General features: G+C 36.7%; 2 protein-coding genes across 2 annotated transcripts in view; one reads left to right on the forward strand and one right to left on the reverse strand.

The window, feature by feature from the left end:
- The window catches only part of SEMA3E (semaphorin 3E), a 260,670-nt gene that overhangs the window by 212,430 nt on the left and 22,755 nt on the right, over nucleotides 1–25,485 (reverse strand). The gene's annotated exons all lie outside the window — the stretch shown is intronic.
- Nucleotides 14,724–25,251, forward strand: LOC133097018 (histone H2A.N-like). The gene is given in 2 exon segments (XM_061199020.1): nucleotides 14,724–14,756; nucleotides 24,949–25,251. Coding segments are annotated over 2 exon segments (336 nt in total).

Below are 25,485 nucleotides of genomic sequence, written 5' to 3' on the forward strand. Positions count from 1 at the left end.
TTGCTGTGTATCATTCTAGACATTTTTCTATGTTAAATAGATGTTTAGACAGAGGTACTAAATACTGCACCCAGATTTGCCTAATGAGGATGAGTAGATTCACTGGCAAGGTCTAGTGCATTAACATGTTTGATGACTACTGGAAACATTAGGTGGCCTAACGGAAGGCACTGTACTCTTCCTTGCTGGTAGAGCTCCTATTTTGTCTGAGTGTTCACAATCACTGTTGCCAGGTGTGCACAGAAGAGCTAAAAAGTGGGATATTGAGGGCTTCCCTGGTGGCACAGTGGCTGAGAATCTGCCTGCCAATGCAGGGGACACGGGTTCGAGCCCTGGTCTGGGAAGATCCCACATGCCGCGGAGCAACTGGGCCCGTGCGTCACAACTACTGAGCCTGCGCGTCTGGAGCCTGTGCTCCGCAACGAGAGAGGCCGCGACAGTGAGAGGCCCACGCACCGCGATGAAGAGTGGCCCCCACTTGCCGCAACTAGAGAAAGCCCTCGCACATAAACGAAGACCCAACACAGCCAAAAATAAATATAAAAAAATTAAAAAAAAAAAAAGTGGGATATTGATTTGTCTGAGCCCATGAGGTAATTCCCTTTCCCTAGCCAATGACTAACTTTGTCAAAGGTGTACGATGTAGCTTTGTCCAATGAAAACAAGGGACAAGGAAGGATTTTCTTGCTCATAAAAACAGCTGCATGGAAATGAACAGTCTTCTTTTTCTTTGGACTTTGCTGTCTACCTGTGACGCCTGCAATGACATGTTGTGGCTCTGAAAGGAATCAGCCTAAGGATAGAAGTTAACATATCAAAATAAGCATATGACAGCTCAATATTAAAAAAACAAACGACTCAATCCAAAAATGGGCAGAAGACCTAAATACACATTCCTCCAAAGAAGACATACAGATGGCCAAGCAGCACATGAAAAGCTGCTCAACATCACTAATTATTAGAGAAATGCAAATCAAAACTACAATGAGGTGTCACCTCACACCAGTCAGAATGGCCATCATCAGAAAATCTACAAACAACAAATGCTGGAGAGGGTGTGGAGAAAAGGGAACCCTCTTGCACTGTTGGTGGGAATGTAAATTGATACAGCCACCAGGGAGAACAGTATGGAGGTTCCTTAAAAAACTAAAAATAGAACTACCATACGACCCAGCAATCCCACTACTGGGCATATACCCTGAGAAAACCATAATTCAAAAAGACACATGCACCCCAATGTTCATTGCAGCACTATTTACAATAGCCAGGACATGGAAGCAACCTAAATGCACGTCGACAGACGAATGGATAAAGAAGTTGTGGTACATATATGCAATGGAATATTACTCAGCCATAAAAAGGAACAAAATTGGGTCATTTGTAGAGACGTGGATGGATCTAGAGACTGTCATACAGAGTGAAGCAAGTCAGAAAGAGAAAAACAAATATCATATATTAATGCATACATGTGGAACCTAGAAAAATGGTACAGATGAACCAGTTTGCAGGACAAAAGTAGAGACACAGATGTAGAGAACAAACATATGGACACCAAGGGGAGAAAGTGGCGGGGAAGGGGGTGGTGATGTTGGGATGAATTGAGAGATTGGGATTGACATATATACACTAATATGTATAAAATGGATAACTAATAAGAACCTGCTGTATAAAAAAATAAATAAAATAAAATTCAAAAAAAAAACCAATAAGCATATGAAATGATGGGCAGGATCTCTGATGCCATCACAGAACTGGTGTCTTCCTGAGATGTGAGATAATAACCTTCTTATTGCTAACCCACTGTTGGCTGTGTTTTCTGTTCCTTGAAACTTAAAGCATCTTAATTGAGGCAAACAACAAGAAAAATATGTTTTATAGACATTAGTCAAAATTAAATAGGAATCATTTTCATTAGTGAATTGAGAATTTAAGCCACCAGTTCTTGATGAGGAAGTTATTAATTTTCTGTCAATTTACTTCCATACATCATCCATACATTATAACTTTATCTGAGAGTTCTTTGCAAAGAAAGAGTAATTCTCAAAAGAATAGAAAAACAAATGTTCAGTTTTACTGCCAGTAGAAATAACATTGACACAATTTAGGTAAGCAAACTGTAAACACACCATCAGAATTGTTTATTTTAAAATGTTTTTCTGTGTGTGGAAATCTTCACTGGATTATAGAATATCATGGGACCTGCTGCCAGTAGCAAGTTATAATTGTTTATTTTTATAGTGTGGTGATTTTCTTCCTGTTCAATTACTATAGTCTACACATTGCTCAGAGTATTCCACACCCTGAGTTTGAAGAAAAGTAAAATATAAACTATGTATTATATTTATCATATATAATACAATATTAACAAAAGTAGTTTTAGCTATCATTTGGTAAAGCCAAATTCAAATATCCTTTCAACATTTCTACTTAACATACACTTTTAAACATAGAAATTAAGAACTTTGATAGATTTAATGGAATGGGATCAAACCATATAAATTAATCATATAAAACTACCATTTTTGTAAGCAAAATGATGAAATATTGGCAATTTCACATGATTTGAACTAAAATAAACATTTAAAACTTTTTCAAGAAATACAAAAACTGGTATTATTTTGAATTTCAAAGTTTTTTTTCTTTTCATAATGATCATAGAAGTTCAGAATGCTTATGTCACTTACCTAAGAAACTAGAGCTGTACTTGGTAAGACAACTGTAACATAGCAAATGGGAAAGGGATAGGGTGGGGATTTTATTTTTTGTTGATGTACATCAATTTATTCTACATAATTCTAAGTCAAACATTTTTGATCCAGTTATAACATTAAATCTGTTTGCAGATACAGTCATACAAAAAAAAAAATACAGCCACAACACTGCCTTATAACTATAATGAATGTTCTCTTCTAATTGTGGGAATAAAAATATTTATAGGTATTTGTATATTTACAGAGCACAGTGTTAATATGCTAATGTATATTTTTAACACAGTTTATAGAGAGTATGTTGAAAAAAATCTTTGCCATAAACTTTAGAAATACTATATATGGTAATGCTTTCATTTTTAGAATATCATTTACATGGAAAAGGGTGAAATTGAGACTTCTAACTTATTCAGCTGCTCTAGCTGAGGATTACTATTCAAAATCAAACTTCTGCTTTGTGCTAAGTGTGACAGAAGCTAGATAAAATGAATAAATATGTAATTAGGGTTAGGCTAATGGGTATGTTGGGGGTAATACTTTGCTTGCTGTATTTACAAAGCATTAATTATTTCTAGGTTTTAAAGCACTATTGCGTCTATCCTATCTTTTTAGCATTTTCTCTGGTTCATATAATTTTAAAATAACAGACCCAAATTTACATTTCTTTTCCTATCTCATCCTAACCAATGGTCATCATCCGGATTAAGCCAAAAGGCTTAGAACTTTTCTAACATCACTGTGATATTTAGGAGGTGGGATTAACAATACTTGATGAGTGAATATAGAGGGACATAGTAAATGGGGAGAGGAAAGTGATAGGTTCAATTTGGCATCCTGGAGGATATAGTAAGTAGGAGGCAGTTGATATGTAAGTTTGGGATTCAGCAAAGTATCTCAGCTGAAGGTACTAAACTTGGGAATAATTACCGTAGAGGTGCTAGCTAAAATAAAGGAAGTGGATGAAACAGCTGAAGAAAACCTGGTCAGAGAGTATAATGGACTGAATGTTTGTGTCCCTTCCAAATTCATATGTTGAAATCCTAACATGCAATGTGATGGTATTAGGAGGTGGGGTTTGGGGGAGGTAATTAGGTCATGAAGGTGGAGCCCTCTCGAATGGGATTGGCACCTTTATAAAGAAAGACCCCATAGAACTCTCTTGCCCACTTTGAACCATGTGAGGATGAAGAGAATTCGACAGTCTGCAACACTGAAGAGGGCCTTCACCAGAACCCGACCATGCTAGCACCCTGATCTCAGACCTCCAGTCTCCAGAACAGTGGGAAATAAATTTCTGCTGTTTATAAGCTTCCAAGGCTATGGTACTATACTTTGATATAGTAATCCTAACTGCCTAAGACAAAGAGGGAAGAGAAATAGGAGAGAGAGGTACCTTGGAGAATGAGAGAAGCGCAAGTGTTTTTAAAAAGGAGGACATGAATAAAGTCAATTAAGCTGAGACCTAAAAAGCATTTCCTGAAGTAGACTGCTAAGGTAGTTAGTGGCCAAATTATGGAGAGCCTTGTCTATTAAACTTTAGTTACTTCACTGGCCGTCAAATATTTTGAAGCGGGGAGTGACAATATCATAAAATCAAATCCATGTAGTGATAATTGTCTCTGAGAGGTGTGTGTGTGTGTGTGTGTGTGTGTGTGTGTGTGTTCAGGGAAGGGATTGCTGAGAGAGGGAGAGAATTTTGGACCAGCTAGAAAATATGTAGTCTGTTTTAACGAGTTTATCATTGTGGGAATGAAAAGGAAAGCACAGATTAAAAGAACACTTAGATATAAAATCAAGAGCACTTAGTAACAGCATGTAGAGGCTGAAAAGCAGCTAGGAGGAATTAGAGATGATAGTGGGAGTCATAGACTGAAGTCACCAGCAGGATGGTGGTACTCTCAACTGGAAGTAGAGATGTGGGGAGAAGAATAGGTCCGGGTTTTATTATAATGAGTTCCATTTTGAAAAGACTGAGTTTGAGCAGTCAAGGTGTATCCAAACTGAGAAAGCCAGCAAGCAGTAAGATACTGGATCTATTGACAAAGAAGATTCAGATCTCCAGATGTGGATTTAATTGATCCTCAGTGCAAGAGCAATTTATCCATATATTTTAAAATACTTTTAAATACACCATAGATCATGAAGAACCTAGGGTCAGGATGGGAATAAAGATGCAGACCTACTAGAGAATGGACTTGAAGACACAGGGAGGGTGAAGGGTAAGCTGGGACAAAGTGAGAGAGTGGCATGAACATATATACACTACCAAATGTAAAACCCATAGCTAGTGGGAAGCAGCCGCATAGCACAGGGAGAGAGGGGTAGGATAGGGAGGGTGGGAGGGAAGCAGATGCAAGAGGGAAGAGATATGGGGATATATGCATATGTATAGCTGATTCAGTTTGTTATAAAGCAGAAACTAACACACCATTGTAAAGCAATTATACTCCAATAAAGATGTTAAAAAGTAAATACATACATCATAGAAATACCCAACAAAACATGTAGTGCATAAATGGAAGGTCGTTTCCATTGATGGCATTTGTAAAACTATACTTTAATTACCTGTAGATAATAATTTTTAAAACTATATTTGAATGCAAAAAAGTAAGTGAAAGGTATTCTATTTCACATTTGTTAAAAGTTATGTTTGCGTTTGGAGGTACATAAACCAGTTGTGTCCCTTCTTTACAACACATACACTATTGTCATTAGTGGCTGAGATTTTTCCACACAGGGAGTGGTGCCAATATAGAGAACTTTACCAGCTTATTCCAATTAAAGATTGTTTCTCTCTAGAGAGCATGGAATATTTTTACCCTCTCTGTCAAACGACACTTTTGTTTTGCTTTTCATGTAACATTTTCTATGTAAGAAGGTGAGGAGCTTATGTGAGAACAATTTAAAATTGTTCGGCCAGCAGGAAGCTTATGTAATGCTTTGTTCCTTAATGAGGGCACCTGAATCTTCAAATGAAATTACCAGTTTTTCCAACTGTAGGTGATCAAATTAGGGATGGGAGATGCGCCAAATGTATGTAAACAAAGGAACCATTTCCAAGGATGCTGACTGAAACAAGTGGAAACGGATCAGACTAATCAGTGATGGAATTTAAAGGACTAATAAGTTAACCTACTGGGTCTCAGATTGCCGAGATAATTATAGCACTGCCGAAGAGAGGATGAGTGCAAACCTTCCCAGTTTTTATAGAAGGGTGTGAATTTCAGATATTCTTTCTTTCATTTCCATATTACAATATTTATTTATTAGTACCAGATCATGTGTACAATTTTTATTTTGAAAAATGTGTTACATTGGAATGTTTCATTCCTTCCTAATAATCATTTCCCCTTCCTAAGACCTTGATTTTAGTCCATCTACTTAAACCAGCTCCACCCAGCTCAACTCCAGAGTGGGCATAGTAGTTGAAATCCCCTGGCCAACGATTGCTTATAGAAACTAGGCCTATGACAAAGAGTCTACATGATTCCCTTTGCACTTTCAGTTGGCTTAGTAATGAGCGTCCAATCCAACTTATTCCAGTTGGATCTTTGGGGGATGAAGTTTTCCTAGGAATATCTGGGAAAGACAGTCCCTTACCTTTTTAAAGACAGTCACTGCAGTTAGCAGGCCTCTCATTCTGGCCACTAGTGAACAGCTTAGAACTCCTGTTGCTATCTCATTACCTGGATGAGGATAAAATGGCTTGTGAAGGAAACCTAAACTAAAGGGAATCTAAGTTAAAAGAAGCTCGAGTCTTGATAGAACAACATTTTGATTGAGCGCTCCCTTACTTTAAAGATTTCTTCAGTTAAATAAGCAATTATTTTAGACAATTAAGTTGGTTTCTCTGTTTCTTGCAACCAAAAGCGTCCTAATACTAGTATGCTTAAACCACAGTTTTTCACATTTCCATGACATATAAAATGATTCCTATTTTCCTTTAGAGTCTTATATTTCTTTTTACTTTATTTTGAGATGATTTTGGATTTACAGAAGAGTTGCAGAAACAGCACAGAGAGTTCCCATACACCTTTCACCTGGTTTTCCCTAAGTTAAAATCTAACTGTGGTACAATGATCAAAACTAAGAAATTAACATTGGTACTATGCTATTAACTACAGAATTTATTCAGCTTTCACCAGTTTTTCCACTAATGTCATTATTCTGTCTCAAGGTCCAATCCAGGATCCCAGATTGCATTTAGTTGTCATGTCTTCTTAATCTCTTTTATTCTGCGGTATCTGTTCATTCTTTCCTTGTCTTTCATGACCTTGACACATTTAAAGAATACTAGTCAGTTATTTTGTACAATGTCACTTAACTTGGGTTTGTATGGTGTTTTCTCAAAATTCGATTGAGCTTATGCATTGGGGATACCACAGATATACATTACGTCTCAGTGCATCATAATAGAAACTCAAGATTTGATAAGTCTGGTGATGTTCACACTGATCATTCTGTAAGGTGGCAACTGCCAGGTTTCTCCACTGTAAAGTTACTATGTTTTTCTTTGTAATTGATAGATTTGGGGAAGGGATAGCTTGTGAGTATGCAAATATCCCCTTTCTCCTTAAACTTCTGTCCACTAATTTTAGCATCCATCATTGGGTCTTGCCTGCAGCAATTATTACAATGGTGTTCTAATGGTGATTTTCTATTTCCCTCATTTCTTCTACACTTTTAACTGAAATTCTTCTATAAGAAAGAGTTGTCCCTTTTCCCATTCACTTATTTTTTATTTATTTATAATAGCATGGACTCACAGATATTTATATCATTCTCTTGGTATAATCAAATACTGTCATAATTTATGTGTTGCTCAATTTGTTCCAGCCTTGGCCATAGTGAGCTCTTCTAGGTTGGCTCCTGTGTCCTTTTGACACTTCACTTCACCGTTTCTAGGTTCTCTCAATGAATAAAGACAGGAGATATATGTATGTATATTAACACATTCATAAACACTGTTGCATGTCCCAATCTCTTTCATATGTCCTCCCCCCACGCTCTGATCTCATGATGGCATCTTGGACCTTGGACCTTCCTATATTTATATGAATTTATGTGAATCTTTTGGCTGCTCCCTAAAATTTTCCTAGGCACAGAGAAACAATATCAGTGGGGTCAAATATTCTAATTGAAAATGATAACTTCCTAAGGTAGGACTCTTAACCTGATGTCTCTTACCTGACAGTCTACCAGTGGTGTACCCCAATTACAGATTTCCCATTTAACCCTCAACACCACGACCACACTGTTCTCAATTAATCTATAAACTGATGGCTAGACCAGTTGGACAGGTGAAAGTCTGACAGACACTTCTACAAACAACACTAATACTCAGCTTATAGAACCATCAGCACAATTATCTATCTATGGATAGCACCCATATACTTTATAGTCCTGGCAAGGGACACATCTATTTAAGTATCTCTTCTGACACTAACATTGTGACACAAAGTCTTACGCCACAGTGAGCCAGACTAGACAAGAACCAGAATAAAACACTTGAAATCATGCTCTAAGCCTAGCCAGTTTTGATCATGAAGGTCTCTGATTATTGTAGGACCCAGATCTCATGTCGAAAAACTTGATACTTTTTTATGGTAGTTATTTTTGCTAATGAAAATGTGTCACTGCCAAGGAGAGCCTTCAGTGATATTCACTCTGTAATATTCCATCTCTATGGACTCTCTGGTAAGAATGCATTAGATCAATACACTGTCTTAGCACTCTGTTTTTTATGTCCATCCATTTTACTGTCTTGACTGTGTTTTGCTCAACACTAGTTCTTTTGTTACCAGCTTTCACTCAGTTGTGGTTCCATGAACTGTCCTACCAATTAGAAAGTGTCCTATGAATACATTCATACACATTGTTTCAGTTTAGCAAGCTTTACAAGTCTCTTGCACATTCCCAATCAGTAATTGATGCTACATTTTACTGGACTATATTCAACTTTGTCCAAACATAGGTTAAACATACATAAGACAATATAGCACAACTCTACTTTTCTTGGTTATTGCTGTGGTAACAGTAAGAATTCATGGAAAATTTACTCTGTAGATAGTATAGGGTCAAGTTGTAATCTAATATCAAACTCAATTCAAATACTTCACCACTATCCCTCACTGTTCCTATAGAACTAATATTTCAAAATTTGATATGAAGAAAAAATTATCCTAATGGGAAAATATATATAGGTACAAAAGAATATATATATGAGACAAGGAATTAGAAATAATTTAGATTAAAAGAATGGCCACGTTCATCTGATGGTGTATTTCTGGGAATTGAGAGGAAGAAAAATATTTGGAAGGCATTGCAACTAACTTTGCACTATTATTATAAAATCTCGTATAAACATATCAATTGTGGTTTCCAAAAGGTTCTCACGTGTACTATAGTCTCTCATGAATATGGAGATTTATGGTAGTTGGCTCCACTGAAGCTGAGAATGCTAGGGGAGAGGTTAGCTAAATCTACCTGCGGTGGTAGGTGTAGGCTGGATCATCCAGATAGCACAAGGACTGCCAAAACAAATGCAGTGAGATCCTGGATCTAGCATTTCTCCAGTATCTTTTTATATACTTCAAGTTTTCACAATATTAAAATGTAATTGTTTTAGAGATCCTTTAAAAGACTGTAAGAATGGCACCATGATAAATGATGCCATTTTATTCTGTTGGTCAACTTTAGTAAATGAGTTAGTGAGGGAAAGCAGTGAAATAATTAAATAGTATAAAGTATTGAATACTAGTGGCTTTTATAAAGTGATCTTGGGTTTTACTCATCCATTCTTTGCTTTCCCAGGTAGACAACTAAGTCAGTGTTTATATATAAAAATCAATGGTGAGTCGGTGCTATTATACAGGCTAGAGTCCTCTCATTGGAAATATGCTGCATTAATAATGCCTGCAGTTTGCTGCTCTGGACATTTGCAGAACTTAAGCCAGGAGAATTCCAATCTTCTCCTAAGGAATCAAATACTCAGAATCAACAAGGCTCCTAAGGCTTAGTGATAACATAATTTACCTCCAGAAAACCTGTTGTGATACCCCTCTGGGCTTCCACAGCATCTCTACGTGTCTTTATCAGCACTTATCCCATGAAATGCTATGTACTTAACTGTATATCAATTTTCTCCTTAGAACAAAATCTGTATGTTATGTATTTTTATATCTCTTAAGACTTCATATCTCTATAAGACTGCATCCCTAAATATGTGGCACTTAGTAAAGATCAGCTAAATAAATTTATAAGCAGTAAACATTATGGAAGTTTTTCTTTATAAACAGTCTCCAGGAAAATTTTTGTAGGCAAAGTAGTTCTGAGTTAAATTTGCTTAAATGTTTGGATCTATTTTTTATCACACTTCAGAAAATAATGTCCAATATGAAAATTCTAAGAACTCGAGTTTTTGAGAGCAAAAAATGAAAGTAGATAAAGCTCTGTGGTTTTAAAAGTCTTAGTGAAGTATTAAGTACACATTTTAATTAAATACAGAATGATGTCATTGTAAGTCACTAGCATCTAACATTTTCCACTTCTAGCCCTTTCTAAAATAGTAAATCTAGAGGAAACATTAAGTTATATATAACACAATGTCCCTTTCATTAAAAAGCTATGAGGTTATTATTTTTTTCCTTCTAGAGGGTAAAGTATTTTGTGGTTAAGCAAAAGTACAAAACTTCCTATGTGAATATGAGACACGAGAGAAGCAATTTAATCATTTTAATCTAATGAATGACAAAATAGTTCATTTATATTGGGAGCTTAAATTTAATAATTTAAAACTTTTGCTCCAAGGTTAATTTATAGCTATTAAATACTTTCATAGCTGTTCCTTAATGACTGTAAAATTAAGTTGATTTTTGTTACATAAATATGAGTAGTTCTACACAAGATGAATACAACAGAAGTGAGTATATAGATGGCCCATTGGGCATTTACTACCTGACAGTTTACATATAGACTAATTTCCACATTCAGACATTCAAAAAACCATTCAATAGTATTAAAAATCATCAGAACTACATAATGAGATAAGCAGAATAAATAAACCCTTGTTCAAAAGTATATGCCTATAGTGTTCCAATCCTGTTTTATAGCCAGCATTGCATGAGGTCCTGCTAATGTGTTGGTGTGTGTGTGTGTATCTGTTTCTAAATAATAAATAGTACAATTGTTTTTGAAAGACGTTTTTGGAATTTTAAAGGTCAGTGTATAAAAAGAGCAAGCTTTTTAAAAATGGGCATTTACCACAAAATAAACACATTTTATCAGTAATGGATTTGTAGAAAACTTAATTTTGCAATAATAATCATTTTTTCCATCAATCATATTACATAAGTATACTACTGATTAACTTGAGGGCTTTTGAAAAATGGCTCCCATATTTTACTCTTCCTCTCTCATCCTACAGACTATCAAATGTTCCCTATAGACTAGGTAACATTATTTTATTTGGTTCTACCTTATATATCTTGCTCTGGGCCTTTGTTCATCAAAATCCTTCAAAATAAAATACTCTCCCTTTGTTTCTATCTCTGTCAAAATTAAAACTTTTCCTCAAAGTCCTTCTCAAGAAACAGACGGATTACATCAGAAATTAAAATTCAGGAATTACCACTACCAAGAAATATTCATTATTAGAAGCATGGCAGAATCTCAAGCAGTATAAAGGTAAAACAAAGAAAAATTGTGGCTTTTTTTTTTTTACTAAACAGGGTCATAATCTTAGAGAAATAAGGATAACTAGAAATAAGTGGAAAGTTAGGATGCAAAAAGAAGATTGAAAGATAAATTCCAATGGCAAAATTAAGTAGGAACGAACTAGGCTCTACAGAGTCGTGGTAGGCTGAATAATGGCCTCCCCAAAGACAAGCACACCCTAATCCCTGGAATTTGTGAATATGTTACCTTACACAGCAAAAGGGACTTCAGTGTTGTAAAGAAGTTAAGGTTTTTGAAATGGGAGATAATCCTGGATTATCCAGGTGAATCCAATGCAATCACAAGGGTCCTTGTGAAAAAGGGAACAGGAGGGTCAGAGTGAGAGAAAGAGGTGTGATGAAGAAAGCAGAGGTCTGAAATGATTCAAGGAAGAGGCCACAGGTCAAGGGATGTAAGTGGCCTCTAGATGCTATAAAAAGACAAGAAAATGGATACTTCCTAGGGCTTCTAGAGGGAACGTTGCCCTTGCAACCTCCAGAACTGCAAGCTAATAAATCTGTGTTGTTTAAAGACACTAAGTTTATAATCATTTGCTACATTAACAATAGGAAACTAATACAAAAGTCAATACAATTCAATGAAAGCCACTTTGGCTTTAACTCAGACAAAATTTGTGTTCTGAAGTCCCATTTTGCCATTTATTTACTGTATGAACTTAGATTAACTACTTACTCTCTTTGATCCATCCTATTCACTGTGATATGCACATAAGATCCCTTTCTGAACACTCTTCCCCTGCATATTCCAGGTGAACCTGACTCGCCAGCTAAAGTTCTTTGGATATTTGACTCATTTGAGTATCATAAGTTGCATATAGCAGGTCCTCAATAAATATTTGTTAAGTGAAATTGAAACTGATATTTAGTCCACCAAAAATATGGAATTTCATAGATACTTGTTCAAGAAAAAATAGTTAAGTTGTATAGTATTTATTCAATAAGCTTCCAACCCAACACTATATTTCTCCAAGAAATACCACTTACCCACTGGGCAAAGTCCCCTACTTCTGGGAATATTAAAGCATTTACAAGCACAGTATGAATGTGTACATCATTAACTCTCATTTCCCCACCCCACCCCCCCAAAAAAACCCTGAAGTTCATACGTTAATACAAGTGTTGAATTACTTTCAGTGCTTGCTGGCTATATGAGGAAGGTGAAACATAAAAGAGAAAAAGGAGTAAAAAAAACATAAAACTTTATGGTGGATTCTTTTTTGCTTTATACTGTGAATAGGAATATCTTCAAGTTACTACTAGGTAGAGGAAGTGAGAAAAGGTCTCATATTTTTATGACATGAAAGCTAATACTATTTAAATTGTAACTACTCATATAGAAAAATGGCCCACCTTTTCTGAACAAAACTAGATGCTGCTATAGACATTTTATTAAGGAAATCAGAAGGTACTCTGCCCCCTGTGCTAGTTTAAGTTTAGTTCTTTAACAAATTACTTCTAATATCAGCAGTGAGATAGGTACAGTTTTATTTTAAAGTGTAAAGAAAAAGACCAAAAGTTCAATGCTTTTCTCACAAAAGTAAATATTTTCTAATCCTTTAAGCCACATGAATATATTTTGTTTGCTGTAAATCTTTGCATTCATCTAAAATATTGTATAAAAACCTAGCCATTTAATCATTGGAGCTGTCTATTGCAACACAACAGTACTTATAACAAGTATTTATACAAACACTTGCATTCTTTGGATTTGGCTACTCCTCTTGCACATGTGTTTTTTAAAAGCTGTAAGAAAATTAAGGTGCTAAGAAACTGAACAGGAAGTTAAATTTGTGTAGAGCTTATCTCGCCAAATCACCCACTGTCAGAAGTTTCTTCAGGTACCGAAAGGGAAGATTGATATCCCTAATTGCACGGTTCACCTAATGAACTTGAATATAATCACATTTCTGGAAAGTGAAATTGTTCTAGCTACTGATAAAGCACTTCTTCTTTAACTGTTAGAATAAAGTGCATTAGTACGTTTGCAAAGCAAATAGGTTTAAGGAGGAGGAGAGAGGAATTTCATCCCTTACACCTGAAAGTGAAGCAAAATTTGTTTAAGAAGCAATAAATGTATAGAAAGAAAGGGAATGCCTCTCTTCAGATATATTGTTCCATTTAAGTGCTATGTGTATAGTCTGAATCAAGCTGTCTATAATTTATGAAAAAATACCTGGCTGTTAGGGCTCTTAGATGGAATTCAAGTAGACGTGATCCAATTTTTTGGTTTTAAACCTAAGTGGTTTTTTTCCTTACTATTTAGATATGCATAGAAACCTTTTATTCTATGAACTTTTAAATATGTACAAAGATACAGTTTTAAAATTAAGAACAATTGAAACAAATAATAAAAGTTTCCATCTCTCAAATATGTTATTAAACATTTTGAGACCAGAATCCTAATTGCCCTTTGGTGAACAGCAATCATTAGATATCTACTCAGCATTCAGCAGGTTTAGGTGATGGTACCTGGTAAGAAAATAGAAAACTTTCAGATTACTGCCTTGGATGCATTCTAAGCTGCAAAACCTTTGAAAGTCTTGATTTACAGAATGAAGGGAACAAAATGGTTAACAGTTCTTCCGGTCAGGGTGACCTAGAAAACGCCATTGAATTGATGATTTGTTAGCCTTAATATTTTAGCAGGTCATCCATTTCCTGGGTAATCTTTTTTTTTTTTAAAGATTTAATTTTATTTATTTTTGGGCCTTCGTCGCTGCGCACGGGCTTTCTCTAGTTGCGGTGAGCGGGGGCTGCTCTTCGTTGCGGTGCAGGGGCTTCTCATTGCGGTGGCTTCTCTTGTTGCGGAGCACAGGCTCTAGGGTTCACAGGCTTCAGTAGTTGCGGCACGTGGGCTCAGTAGTTGTGGCTCGCGGGCTCTAGAGCGCAGGCTCAGTAGTTGTGGCGCACGGGCTTAGCTGCTCCGCGGCATGTGGGATCTTCCTGGACCAGGGATCGAACCTGTGTCCCCTGCACTGGCAGGTGGTTTCTTAACCACTGCGTCACCAGGGAAGTCCCCTCCTAGGTAATCTTATGAGATTAAAAATGTCAGGTTGGATATTATGGTTTTAAACAAACATATGTATTTTCCTATTTGCATATTATATTGTGACCAATATAAGATTACAGAATAGGATCTACTAAAGTAAAGCTTCCAAGAATATTTGAAATTAAAGCTAAAAACAGTGTAATTTCATGATCTTTGTTGTACTAAGGCTATTTGAAGCAAAATGCAGGATGTGATATAGACCACCATTCCTTAAATGTTAAGTCCGCAGGAATGAAGCTACGTAAACTTGTACCAACCTTTCTGGTTGGTAAAACTGGAAATAGTTCAAGAAGGCTGAACTTCTATATGAACACTCAGAAGTGCTATTCCAACCACAGAGATGATGTTGAGATTAGCACCCACTGAGCTAATTTGTCTTTCCTCTTGAACCCCCCAGTGTGAAATGACCTAAGGCAGTACTTACGTAACTTTAAAGAAATACAGATTCAATCAGTTAGCTATTGTGTCCACATGACAACAAATAACATGTTTGACTCAATTTTTTTTTTTAACTTAATTGACTTTCATTTTCTCTGAACGTTTGAAAATTGCTGGATGTTTTGGGGTCATATGATCAGCCTAAATCTCAAGAAATAAACTGTAAGTGTTATAAAATACCTTCTCCACTCGAGCACTTTCTCTACCTTTGTAATTTCCTTACTGTACTATCTTGAAGAGGACTTGCCTTACATATGTTAATATTATGGGAGTGGGTTGCCCGTATTGATTAAATTAGTCAATTGGAATGCTTTGCTCTCAGTATTATCTATATATATAAAAATAAAACTCCATGTTTTTAATATTTTAATGTTTTACAAAAAATATGAACTGTCTTGTGGGTTTATTAGTCATTCATTCCACAAAAAAAATGTATGAAATTAAAATCAGAATGCTTGTAAGTGTGAATAATGCAGTACTGTTCTCAGGCTGGAGAATAAATAGGATCTTTCCTTAACAAATAAAGTTGGAGCTGAAATCTAAAGGATGAGTAAGATTTAGGAGAGGAGAGCAGGAGGACAAGAGGATGAATGTGCAAAGTCAAGTGTAGAGGCAGAGAGGCAAGGAGGAGTAGGCTTTTTCTGGGAAAGGCTGGTGAAGTGGGGGAAATGTAGGGAGATGGGCAAAGGCCATCTCATGAAAAGGAGACTTGGAGACCATAGTCAGAAGCTACTGAGTAGCTTTAATTGCAGAGATGGTATAACCAGATTGAATTTTTTTTAATGATTATTTTAGCTTCAGTCAAGGGAACAAAAAGGAAGATGATAAAAGAAAATAAAAAAAGAATGATGTTCAATGAGCACCTAAGGAATGACTGCATTTGTCCAGGCTATACATTATCTCTTCTGTAGGTTGCTCATATTACTATATTATTTTTAATACAAAACAATATAGCATTTTTAAAAACAAGGAATTTTTAAAAGAAAAATTTTCATAATCCTACTTTTAGACAGCTATTTTGTTTTATATGAGTTAAAAAAATTTTTGTTGAGATGTGTAGTTTATATCATTGTAATCATAGTACATATATAACTTTGTGTTTTGCCTTCTTCATGCTTTAGTTCATCATAAACATCCCCCTGTTCCTGTTATATATTATATTCCAACAAGATAAGTCATAATTGGTATAACCAGGCTATTACCGTTAGTGTAGAAGCACTATAATTTGAAGTCCATGGATATTCACAGGCTGTCTTATGGGAATCCATGAATTGCTTGAATCTGGATGCAATGTTTTGAACGTACATGCAACGTTTTGAATTTTTCTAAAGAATCCACAGTATTCATCTGGTTTTCAAATGGCATGCAACCCAAATGGCTATGAGTACAGATAAGCATTCAAAGTTGGTAAAATCCCAAGTCTCATTGTGTGATAGAGCTAAGTGAAAGAAAAGTACATTGTGGTACAACTTGAAGCATAAAATTTCATTCATTTTAAGGATTCAAGGGATGCCTGCCAAGAAGTAAAAGTAAAGCCATCTGACAAATTTCTAAGTATTGAGAAAGTATAGAGCAATGTCTAACAAATTAATTTGTATTGAGAAAGATAATTTAAACATTATACCATATACAATTTAATCCTAACTCTCTCTCATTTACCTCTTTTTTTTGGAATTTTATTTATTTATTTATAAGCAGGTTCTTATTATTTATTTTATACATATTAGTGTATATATGTCAATCCCAATCTCCTAATTCATCCCACCACCACCACCCCTCCACCCCGCTTTCCCCTGTTGGTGTCCATACATTTGTTCGCTACATCTGTATCTCTATTTCTGCCTTGCAAACCGGATCATCTGTAACATTTTTCTAGATTCCACATATATGCGTTAATATACGATATCTGTTTTTCTCTTTCTGACTTACTTCACTCTGTATGACAATCCCTAAGTCCATCCACATCTCTACAAATAACTCAGTTTCATTTCTTTTTATGGCTGAGTAATATTGCATTGTATATATGTGCCACATCTTCATTACCCATTCATCTGTCAATGGACACTTAGGTTGCTTCCATGTCCTGGCTATTGTAAATAGTGCTGCAATGAACATTGGGGTGCATGTGTCTTTTTGAATTATGGTTTTCTCAGGGTATATGCCCAGTAGTGGGATTGCTGGGTCATATGGTAGTTCTATTTTTAGTTTTTTGAGGAACATCCATACTGTTCTCCATGGTGGCTGTATCAATTTACATTCCCACCAACAGTGCAAGAGGGTTCCCTTTTCTCCACACCCTCTCCAGCATTTGTTGTTTGTAGATTTTCTGACGATACCCATTCTAACTGGTGTGAGGTGACACCTCATTGTAGTTTTGATTTGCATTTCTCTAATAATTAGTGATGGTGAGCAGCTTTTCATGTGCCTCTTGGCCATCTGTATGTCTTGTTTGGAGAAATGTCTATTTAGGTCTTCTGCCCATTTTTTAATTGGGTCGTTTGTTTTTCTAATATTGAGCTACATTAGCTGTTTATATATTTTGTAGATTAATCCTTTGTCCGTTGATTCATTTGCAAATACTTTCTCCCATTCTCAGGGTTGTCATTTCATCTTGTTTAGAGTTTCCTTTGCTGTGCAAAAGTGTTTAAGTTTCACTAGGTCCCATTTGTTTATTTTTGTTTTTATTGCCATTACTATAGGAGGTGGGTCAAAAAAGATCTTGCTGTGATTTATGTCAAACAGTGTTCTGCCTATGTTTTCCTCAAAGAGTTTTATAGTGTCCAGTCTTACATTTAGGTCATCAATCCATTTTGAGTTTATTTTTGTGTATGGTGTTAGGGAGTGTTCTAATTTCATTCTTTTACATGTAGCTGTCCAGTTTTCCCAGCACCACTTATTGAAGAGACTGTCTTTTCTCCATTGTATATCCTTGCCTCCTTTGCCATAGAGTAGTTGACTGGTTTATCTCTGGGCTTTCTATCCTGTTCCATTGATCTATATTTCTGTTTTTCTGCCAGTACCATATTGTCTTGATTACTGTAGCTTTGTAGTATAGTCTGAAGTCAGGGAGTCTGATTCCTCCAGCTCCGTTTTTTTCCCTCAAGATTGCTTTGGCTATTCGGGGTCTTTTGTGTCTCCATACAAATTTTAAGATTGTTTGCTCTAGTTCTGTAAAAAATGCCATTGGTAATTCGATAGGGATTGCATTGAATCTGTAGATTGCTTTGGGTGGTATAGTCATTTTCACAATATTGATTCTTCCAATCCAAGAACATGGTATATCTCTCCAACTGTTTGTGTCATCTTTGATTTTTCCATCAATGTTTTATAGTTTTCTGAGTACAGGTCTTTTACCTCCTTAGGTAGGTTTATTCTTAGGTATTTTATTCTTTTTATTGCACTGGTGAATGGATTGTTTCCTTAATTTCTCCTTCTGATCTTTTGTTGTTAGTGTATAGGAATGCAAGAGATTTTTGTGCATTAATTTTGTATCCTGCAACTTTACCAAACTCATTGATTGGCTCTAGTAGTTTTCTGGTGGCATCTTTAGGATTATCTATATATAGTATCATGTCATCTGCAAACAGTGACAGTTTTACTTCTTCTTTCCCAATTTGTACTCCTTTTAATTCTTTTTCTTCTCTGATTGCCATGGCTAGGACTTCCAAAACTATGTTGAATAACAGTGGCGAGAGTGGACATCCTTGTCTTGTTCCTGATCTTAGAGGAAATGATTTCAGTTTTTCACCATTGAGAATGATGCTTGCTTTGGATTTGTTGTATATGGCCTTTATTATGTTGAGGTAGGTTCCCTCTATGCCCACTTTCTGGAGAGTTTTTATCATAAATGGGTGTTGAATTTTGTTGAAAGCTTTTTCTGCATCTATTGAGATGTTCATATGGTTTTCATTCTTCAGTTTGTTAATATGGTGTATCACATCGATTGATTTGCATATATTGAAGAATCCTTGCATCCCTGAGATAAATCCCACTTGATCATGGTGCATGATCCTTTTAATGTGTTGCTGGATTCTGTTTGCTAGTATTTTGTTGAGGATTTTTGCATCTATATTCATCAGTGATATTGGTCTGTAATTTTCTTTTTTTGTAGTATCTTTGTCTGGTTTTGGTATCAGGGTGATGATGGCCTCGTAAAATGAGTTTGGGAGTGTTCCTTCCTCTTCAATTTTTTGGAAGAGTTTGGGAAGGATGGGTGTTAGCTCTTCTCTAAATGTTTGATAGAATTCGCCTGTGAAGCCATCTGGTCCTGGACTTTTGTTTGTTGGAAGATTTTTAATCACAGTTTCAATTTCATTACTTGTGATTGGTCTGTTCATATTTTCTATTTCTTCCTGGTTCAGTCTTGGAAGGTTATACCTTTCTAAGAATTTGTCCTTTTCTTCCAGGATGCCCATTTTACTGGCATAGAGTTGCTTACAGTAGTCTCTTATGATGCTTTGTATTTCTGCAGTATCCATTGTAACTTCTCCTTTTTCATTTCTAATTTTAGTGATTTGAGTTATCTCCCTCTTTTTCTTGATGAGTCTGGCTGAAGATTTATCAATTTTGTTTATCTTCTCAAAGAACAGCTTCTAGTTTTATTGATATTTGCTATTGCTTTCTTTGTTTCTATTTCATTTATTTCTGCTCTGATCCTTATGATTTCTTTCCTTCTACTAACTTTGGGCTTTGTTTATTGTTCTTTCTCTAGTTCCTTTAGGTGTAAGGTTAGATTGTTTATTTGAGATTTTTCTTGTTTCTTGAGGTAGGATTGTATTGCTATAAACTTCCCTCTTAGAACTGCTTTTGCTGCATCCCATAGGTATTGGATTGTCCTGTTTTCATTGTCATTTGTCTCTAGGTATTTTTTGATTTCCTCTTTGATTTCTTCAGTGATCTCTTGGTTATTTAGTAATGTATTCTTTAGCCTCATGTGTCTGCGTTTTTTATGTTTTTTTCCTGTAATTCATTTCTAATCTCATAGCACTGTGGTAAAAAAAGATGCTTGATATGATTTCAATTTTCTTAAATTTACCAAGGCTTGATTTGTGACCCAAGACGTGATCTATCCTAGAGAATGTTCCGTGTGCACTTGAGAAGAAAGGGCAATCTGCTGTTTTCGGATGGAATGTCCTATAAATATCAATTAAATCTATCTGGTCTATTGTGTCATTTAAAGCTTGTGTTTCCTTATTAATTTTCTGTCTGGATGATCTGTCCATTGGTGTAAATGAGGTGTTAAAGTCCCCCACCATTACTGTGTTACTGTAGACTTCCTCTTTTATAGCTCTTAGCAGTTGCCTTATGTATTCAGGTGCTCCTATGTGGGGTGCATATATATTTATAATTGTTAAATCTTCTTCTTGGATTGATCCCCTGATCATTATGTAGTGTCCTTCCTTGTCTCTTGCAACATTCTTTATTTTAACTTCTATCTTATCTGATATGAGTATTGCCACTCCAGCTTTCTTTTGATTTCCATTTGCATGGAATATCTTTTTCCATCTCCTCACTTTCAGTCTGTATGTGTCCCTAGGTCTGAAGTGGGTCTCTTGTAGACAGCATATATATGGGCCTGGTTTTTGTATCCATTCAGCAAGCCTGTATCTTTTGGTTGGAGCATTTAATCCATTCACATTTAAGGTAATTATCAGTATGTATGGTCTTATTACCATTTTCTTAATTGTTTTGTGTTTGTTTTGGTAGGTGTTTTCCTTCTCTTGTGTTTCCCGCTTAGAGAAGTTCCTTTAGCATTTATTGTAGAGCTCGTTTGGTGGTGCTGAATTCTCTTAGCTTTGACTTGTCTATAAAGCTTCTGATTTCTCCATCTAATCTGAATGAGATTAGATGCCAGGTAGAGTAATCTTGGTTGTAGGTTCTTTCCTTTCATCAATTTAAATATATCATGCCACTCCCTTCTGGTTTGTAGAGTTTCTGCTGAGAAATCAGCTGTTAACCTTATGGGAGTTCCCTTGTATGTTATTTGTCATTTTTCCCTTGTTGCTTTTAATAATTTTTCTTTGTCTTTAATTTTCGTCAGTTTGATTACTATGTGTCCCGGCGTGTTTCTCCTTGGATTTATCCTGCCTGGGACTCTCAGCGCTTCCTGGACTTGGGTGGCTATTTCCTTTCCCATGTTAAGGAAGTTTTTGACTATAATCTCTTCAAATATTTTCTCAGGTCCTATCTCTCTCTCTTCTCCTTCTGGGACCCCTATAATGGGAATGTTGGTGCATTTACTGTCCCAGAGGTCTCTTAGGCTGTCTTCATTTCTTTTCATTCTTTTTTCTTTATTCTGTTCCGCAGCAGTGAATTCCATCATTCTGTCCTCCAGGTCACTTATCCGTTCTTCTGCCTCAGTTATTCTGCTATCGATTCCTTCTACTGTATCTTGCATTGCAGTTATTGTATTGTTCATCTCTGTTTGTTTGTTCTTTAATTCTTCTAGGTGTTTGTTCTTTAATCCTTCTAGGTGTTTGTTAAACATTTCTTGCATCTTCTTGATCTTTGCCTCCATTCTTTTTCTGAGGTGCTGTATCATCTTCACTATCATTATTCTGAATTCTTTTCCTGGAAGGTTGCCTATCTCCACTTCATTTAGTTGTTTTTCTGGCATTTTATCTTGTTCCTTCATCTGGTACACAGTCCTCTGCCTTTTCCTTTTGTCTGTCTTTCTGTGAATGTGGTTTTTGTTCCACAGGCTGCAGGATTGTAGATCTTCTTGCTTCTGCTGTCTGCCCTCTCGTGGATGAGGCTATCTAAGAGGCTTGTGCAAGCTTCCTGAAGGGAGGGACTGGCTGTGGGCAGAGCTCAGTAAAACTTTAATCCCCTTATCTGCTAATGGGTGGGGCTGAGTTCCCTCCCTGTTGGTTGTTTGGACTGAGGCGACCCAGCAGTGGAGGCTACAGGCTCTTTGGTGGGGCTAATGGCGGACTCTGGGAAGGCTCATGCCAAGGAGTACTTCCCAGAACTTCTGCTGCCAGTGTCCTTGTCCCCGTGGTGAGCCACGGGGACAAGGACACCCCCTGCCTCTTCAGGAGACCCTCCAACACTAGCAGGTAGGTCTGGTTCAGTCTCCTAGGGGGTCACTGCTCCTTCCCCCTGGGTCCTGATGCACACACTATGGACATCTGTAGTGTGTGTCCTCCAAGATTGGAGTCTCTATTTCCCCCAGTCCTGTCAAAGTCCTGCAATCAAATCCTGCTAGCCTTCAAAGTCTGATTCTCTCGGACTTCCTCCTCCCGTTGCCGGACCCCCAGGTTCGGAAGCCTGACGTGGGGCTCAGAACCTTCACTCCAGTGGGTGGACTTCTGTGGTATAAGTGTTCTCCAGTTTGTGACTCACCCAACCAGCGGTTATGGGATTTGATTTTACTGTGATTGCGCCCCTCCTACCATCTCACTGTGGCTTCTCCTTTGTCTTTGGATGTGGGGTACCTTTTTTGGTGAGTTCCAGTGTCTTCCTGTCAATGATTGTTCAGCAGTTAGCTGTGATTCCGGTGCTCTCGCAAGAGGGAGTGAGCGCACGCCCTTCTACTCCACCATCTTAGAATTGGTCCCACCTCTCTTAAAAAAAAAACATTCTGAATAATATTTTTAACCACTGCTGATTATATTTGATCATATAGCATGACCATGAGTTTCAGAAGATGTCCCATCAATAGTACAAAAAGGTATGTTGAAACCATGTATGTTAGTCTCCTACTTAAATATTTGCTATGTGTTTTCTTCATTTTCTACTGTATTTTAAACATTACAGTTATAAAATTAAACATTGCATACTGAGTGATTATGGATAAATTTTAAGAAAGCCAAAGAGACTCCCCTCTATTTGTATAAATAATTTTTAAATTTGCTAACATGAACTGTAAAATAAAATCAAGATATTTGTGGAAAACATTAAATCTTGATTTAAAGACAAACTATAAATAAATTTTGAAAAAAATGTATATTATGCATTAAATACCCAAAGCAGAGAATGCACATAGACTTTTCATACTGAATATAAGACTGTTGTAGAGACTAGCAGAAGCTGGACTTTAGTCTGAAGGTCATGGGATGAAAGATGTAGAGAGTTCACTCTACCTATCTCCCCCGCTTTTCTAGTTTTCTAATCTTGACCCTCTGTGGGCATAATTTATGAAATAACAAATGCAAATCACTTGGTAAAACTACCTAGAACATATGTATGCATAGTAAAGAAATCTAGATCTACTATTATTATTTTCTTTTTTATCTTCTATACAACTAGAGTATATGTACAGAAAATATTTTTTACATTTAATTGGCATGAATAGAGTTATTAAAACTTTAAACTTAAGTTATCCCTTGATTTTCTTAAGTGTTATGAATATTACAATGCTGTGACTGTGACTAAACATGTTTATAGCATTAACTGAAACATTGTCATACAATCCTAAATGTCCCGAGCCCATTCTCGAGAAGTATATCATACTTTCCTCAAACTTCAAATACCTTTTTATGGATTGAATTGTGTCCCCCAAATTTATATGTTAAAATTCGAATCCCCAGTACCTCAGAATGTGACTGTATTTGGAGATAGGCTCTTTAAAGAGGTAATTAAGTTAAAATGAAGCAATTAGGTTGGGCCCTAAATTAATGTGACTGGTATTCTTATAAGAAGAGGAGGTTAGGACACAGTCACAGAAGGAAAACCATGTGAAGACACAGGGCACAGATGACCAAGCCAAGGAGAGAGGCCTTAGAAGAAACCAATATGGCTGATACCTTGATCCCGAAATTCTAGTCTCCAGAACTGTGAGGAAAAAAATTTCAGTTGTTTAGGCTACCTCGTCTGTGGTATGTGTTATTGGCAGCCCCAGCAAAACGATACACGTGCCTTTCCTCCTTCCTCTCCCACAGTGGAGGACCTGGCTTCACATATAATTGAGAAACTAGAAGTTGTAAAAAGAGAAGTCCCCAGTTTTTCCTCCACCATCAATTCTACCTAACCCCCTGCATCAATACTCCTATACTCTGCTGCCCTCTGCATTCCTGTCACAGCCCAGCCTCTGCTCTGCTTTAATAAATCCCATCTCTCACCTACTCAAGGACTTTCTTCCCTCTTTTGCATCATCAATTGTTCCCTCTCACCAGATCATTCCATCACTAGACAAGCATGTGGTATGCCACCCACATTTAGCCATCACTCCCCTTGACTTCAGGTCCCCATTCAGCTACCACACAATCTCTCTGCATACTTACTCCTCCAGCAACACTTCCCATGAGAAAGTATCAACTCCACAATTCCAGCTGTTTAGGACAAAACACTTGAAATCATTTTTTGGCTCCTCTCTTCCTCTTACATCCCATAAGAATCTATCAGCTAATTCTGTTGGATCTACTTTTAATATCCACATCTTTTCTTTCTGTCCCCATCAATTCCACTCACCTCCAAGCCACCAAGTTCCCTTACCTGAACTATTAAAATAGCCTCCAGATTGGTTTCTCTGTTTCAAACCTTGTCCCTAAAGTCTATCACCTGCTTATCCAATAGTCAGTGACCTCTTCAATCGGAAAGTCAGACCAAGTCATTGTAACTCAGAACTCCAACGGTTTCCTATTCCTGCAGCTGAAGTCCGCTCTTCAGCATGGTAGACAAGACCCACAGATCAGCTCCCCATCTGCCTCACTAATTTCACCTCTATTTCTCCCTGCTCAGTTCACTATTAGAATGGATAAATGACCCTCTAGTTTCAATGCCTTTGCACTTGACAGTCTCTCTGTCTATAATGTTTTCCTCCTAAGCTTCCATATTTCTTTTAGTTCTCTACTGAAATATCACTCATCAGAGACACTCTTCCTGATCACCCTATATAAAGCAGAACCCCTGACACATTCTATCTTCTTTAACCTACTTTATTGATTTTTATTCAAAGTATTACTCAACAACTAGCATATATATATCTCAATCATTAGGCCAGTGGTCTGAGCTAGATGTATATGGATTAAGCCTTCCATGTGCACTTCATTTGTTTCATGGACTACAATTTCCTAAGAAGACTACAATTTATATCCCAGCCAAAAAGAAATACGAATGGGCCAGTTCCGCCTTTGGGAAGAGGAGGAGGAGGAAGAAGGAGACCTATTTTAGTTTCATGGGGAAAATCCTAAAGCAAACCCACCCAGACTTCAGCAGGTGTTCCTGGGTCTTGGATGCACTGGGCTTTCTGAAGGATTAGCAACTGGAACGGGTTAGCCTGGAGGCAGTGAGACTGTCCTTCTATAACCACAGAAAAGCCATTACCAACAGGGAGATCCTTGAAGCAGTCAAGCAGAGATCCCCTCGGAAGAGCTTTTGAATAAATGAAGTGGATCTGAACGGCCCTGTTGTTGAAATGATTGCACTTGTCAAAAAAAAAACTGGATATGTCAGAGGGCTGGGTTGGAAGACAAGGTATCTGAGAAGTACCTGCTGCAACAGGACACTTGGTGCTACACACCTGGTCTCTGGGTCCTCTGACTTAATTTGTGAAAAAAATAAAGGAAAACTGTTCCCCCCCCAAAATATATATATATATATGTATTTATTTATT

Source organism: Eubalaena glacialis, chromosome 8 (genome assembly GCF_028564815.1).
Source record: "Eubalaena glacialis isolate mEubGla1 chromosome 8, mEubGla1.1.hap2.+ XY, whole genome shotgun sequence".
Lineage (NCBI taxonomy): Eukaryota > Metazoa > Chordata > Mammalia > Artiodactyla > Balaenidae > Eubalaena > Eubalaena glacialis.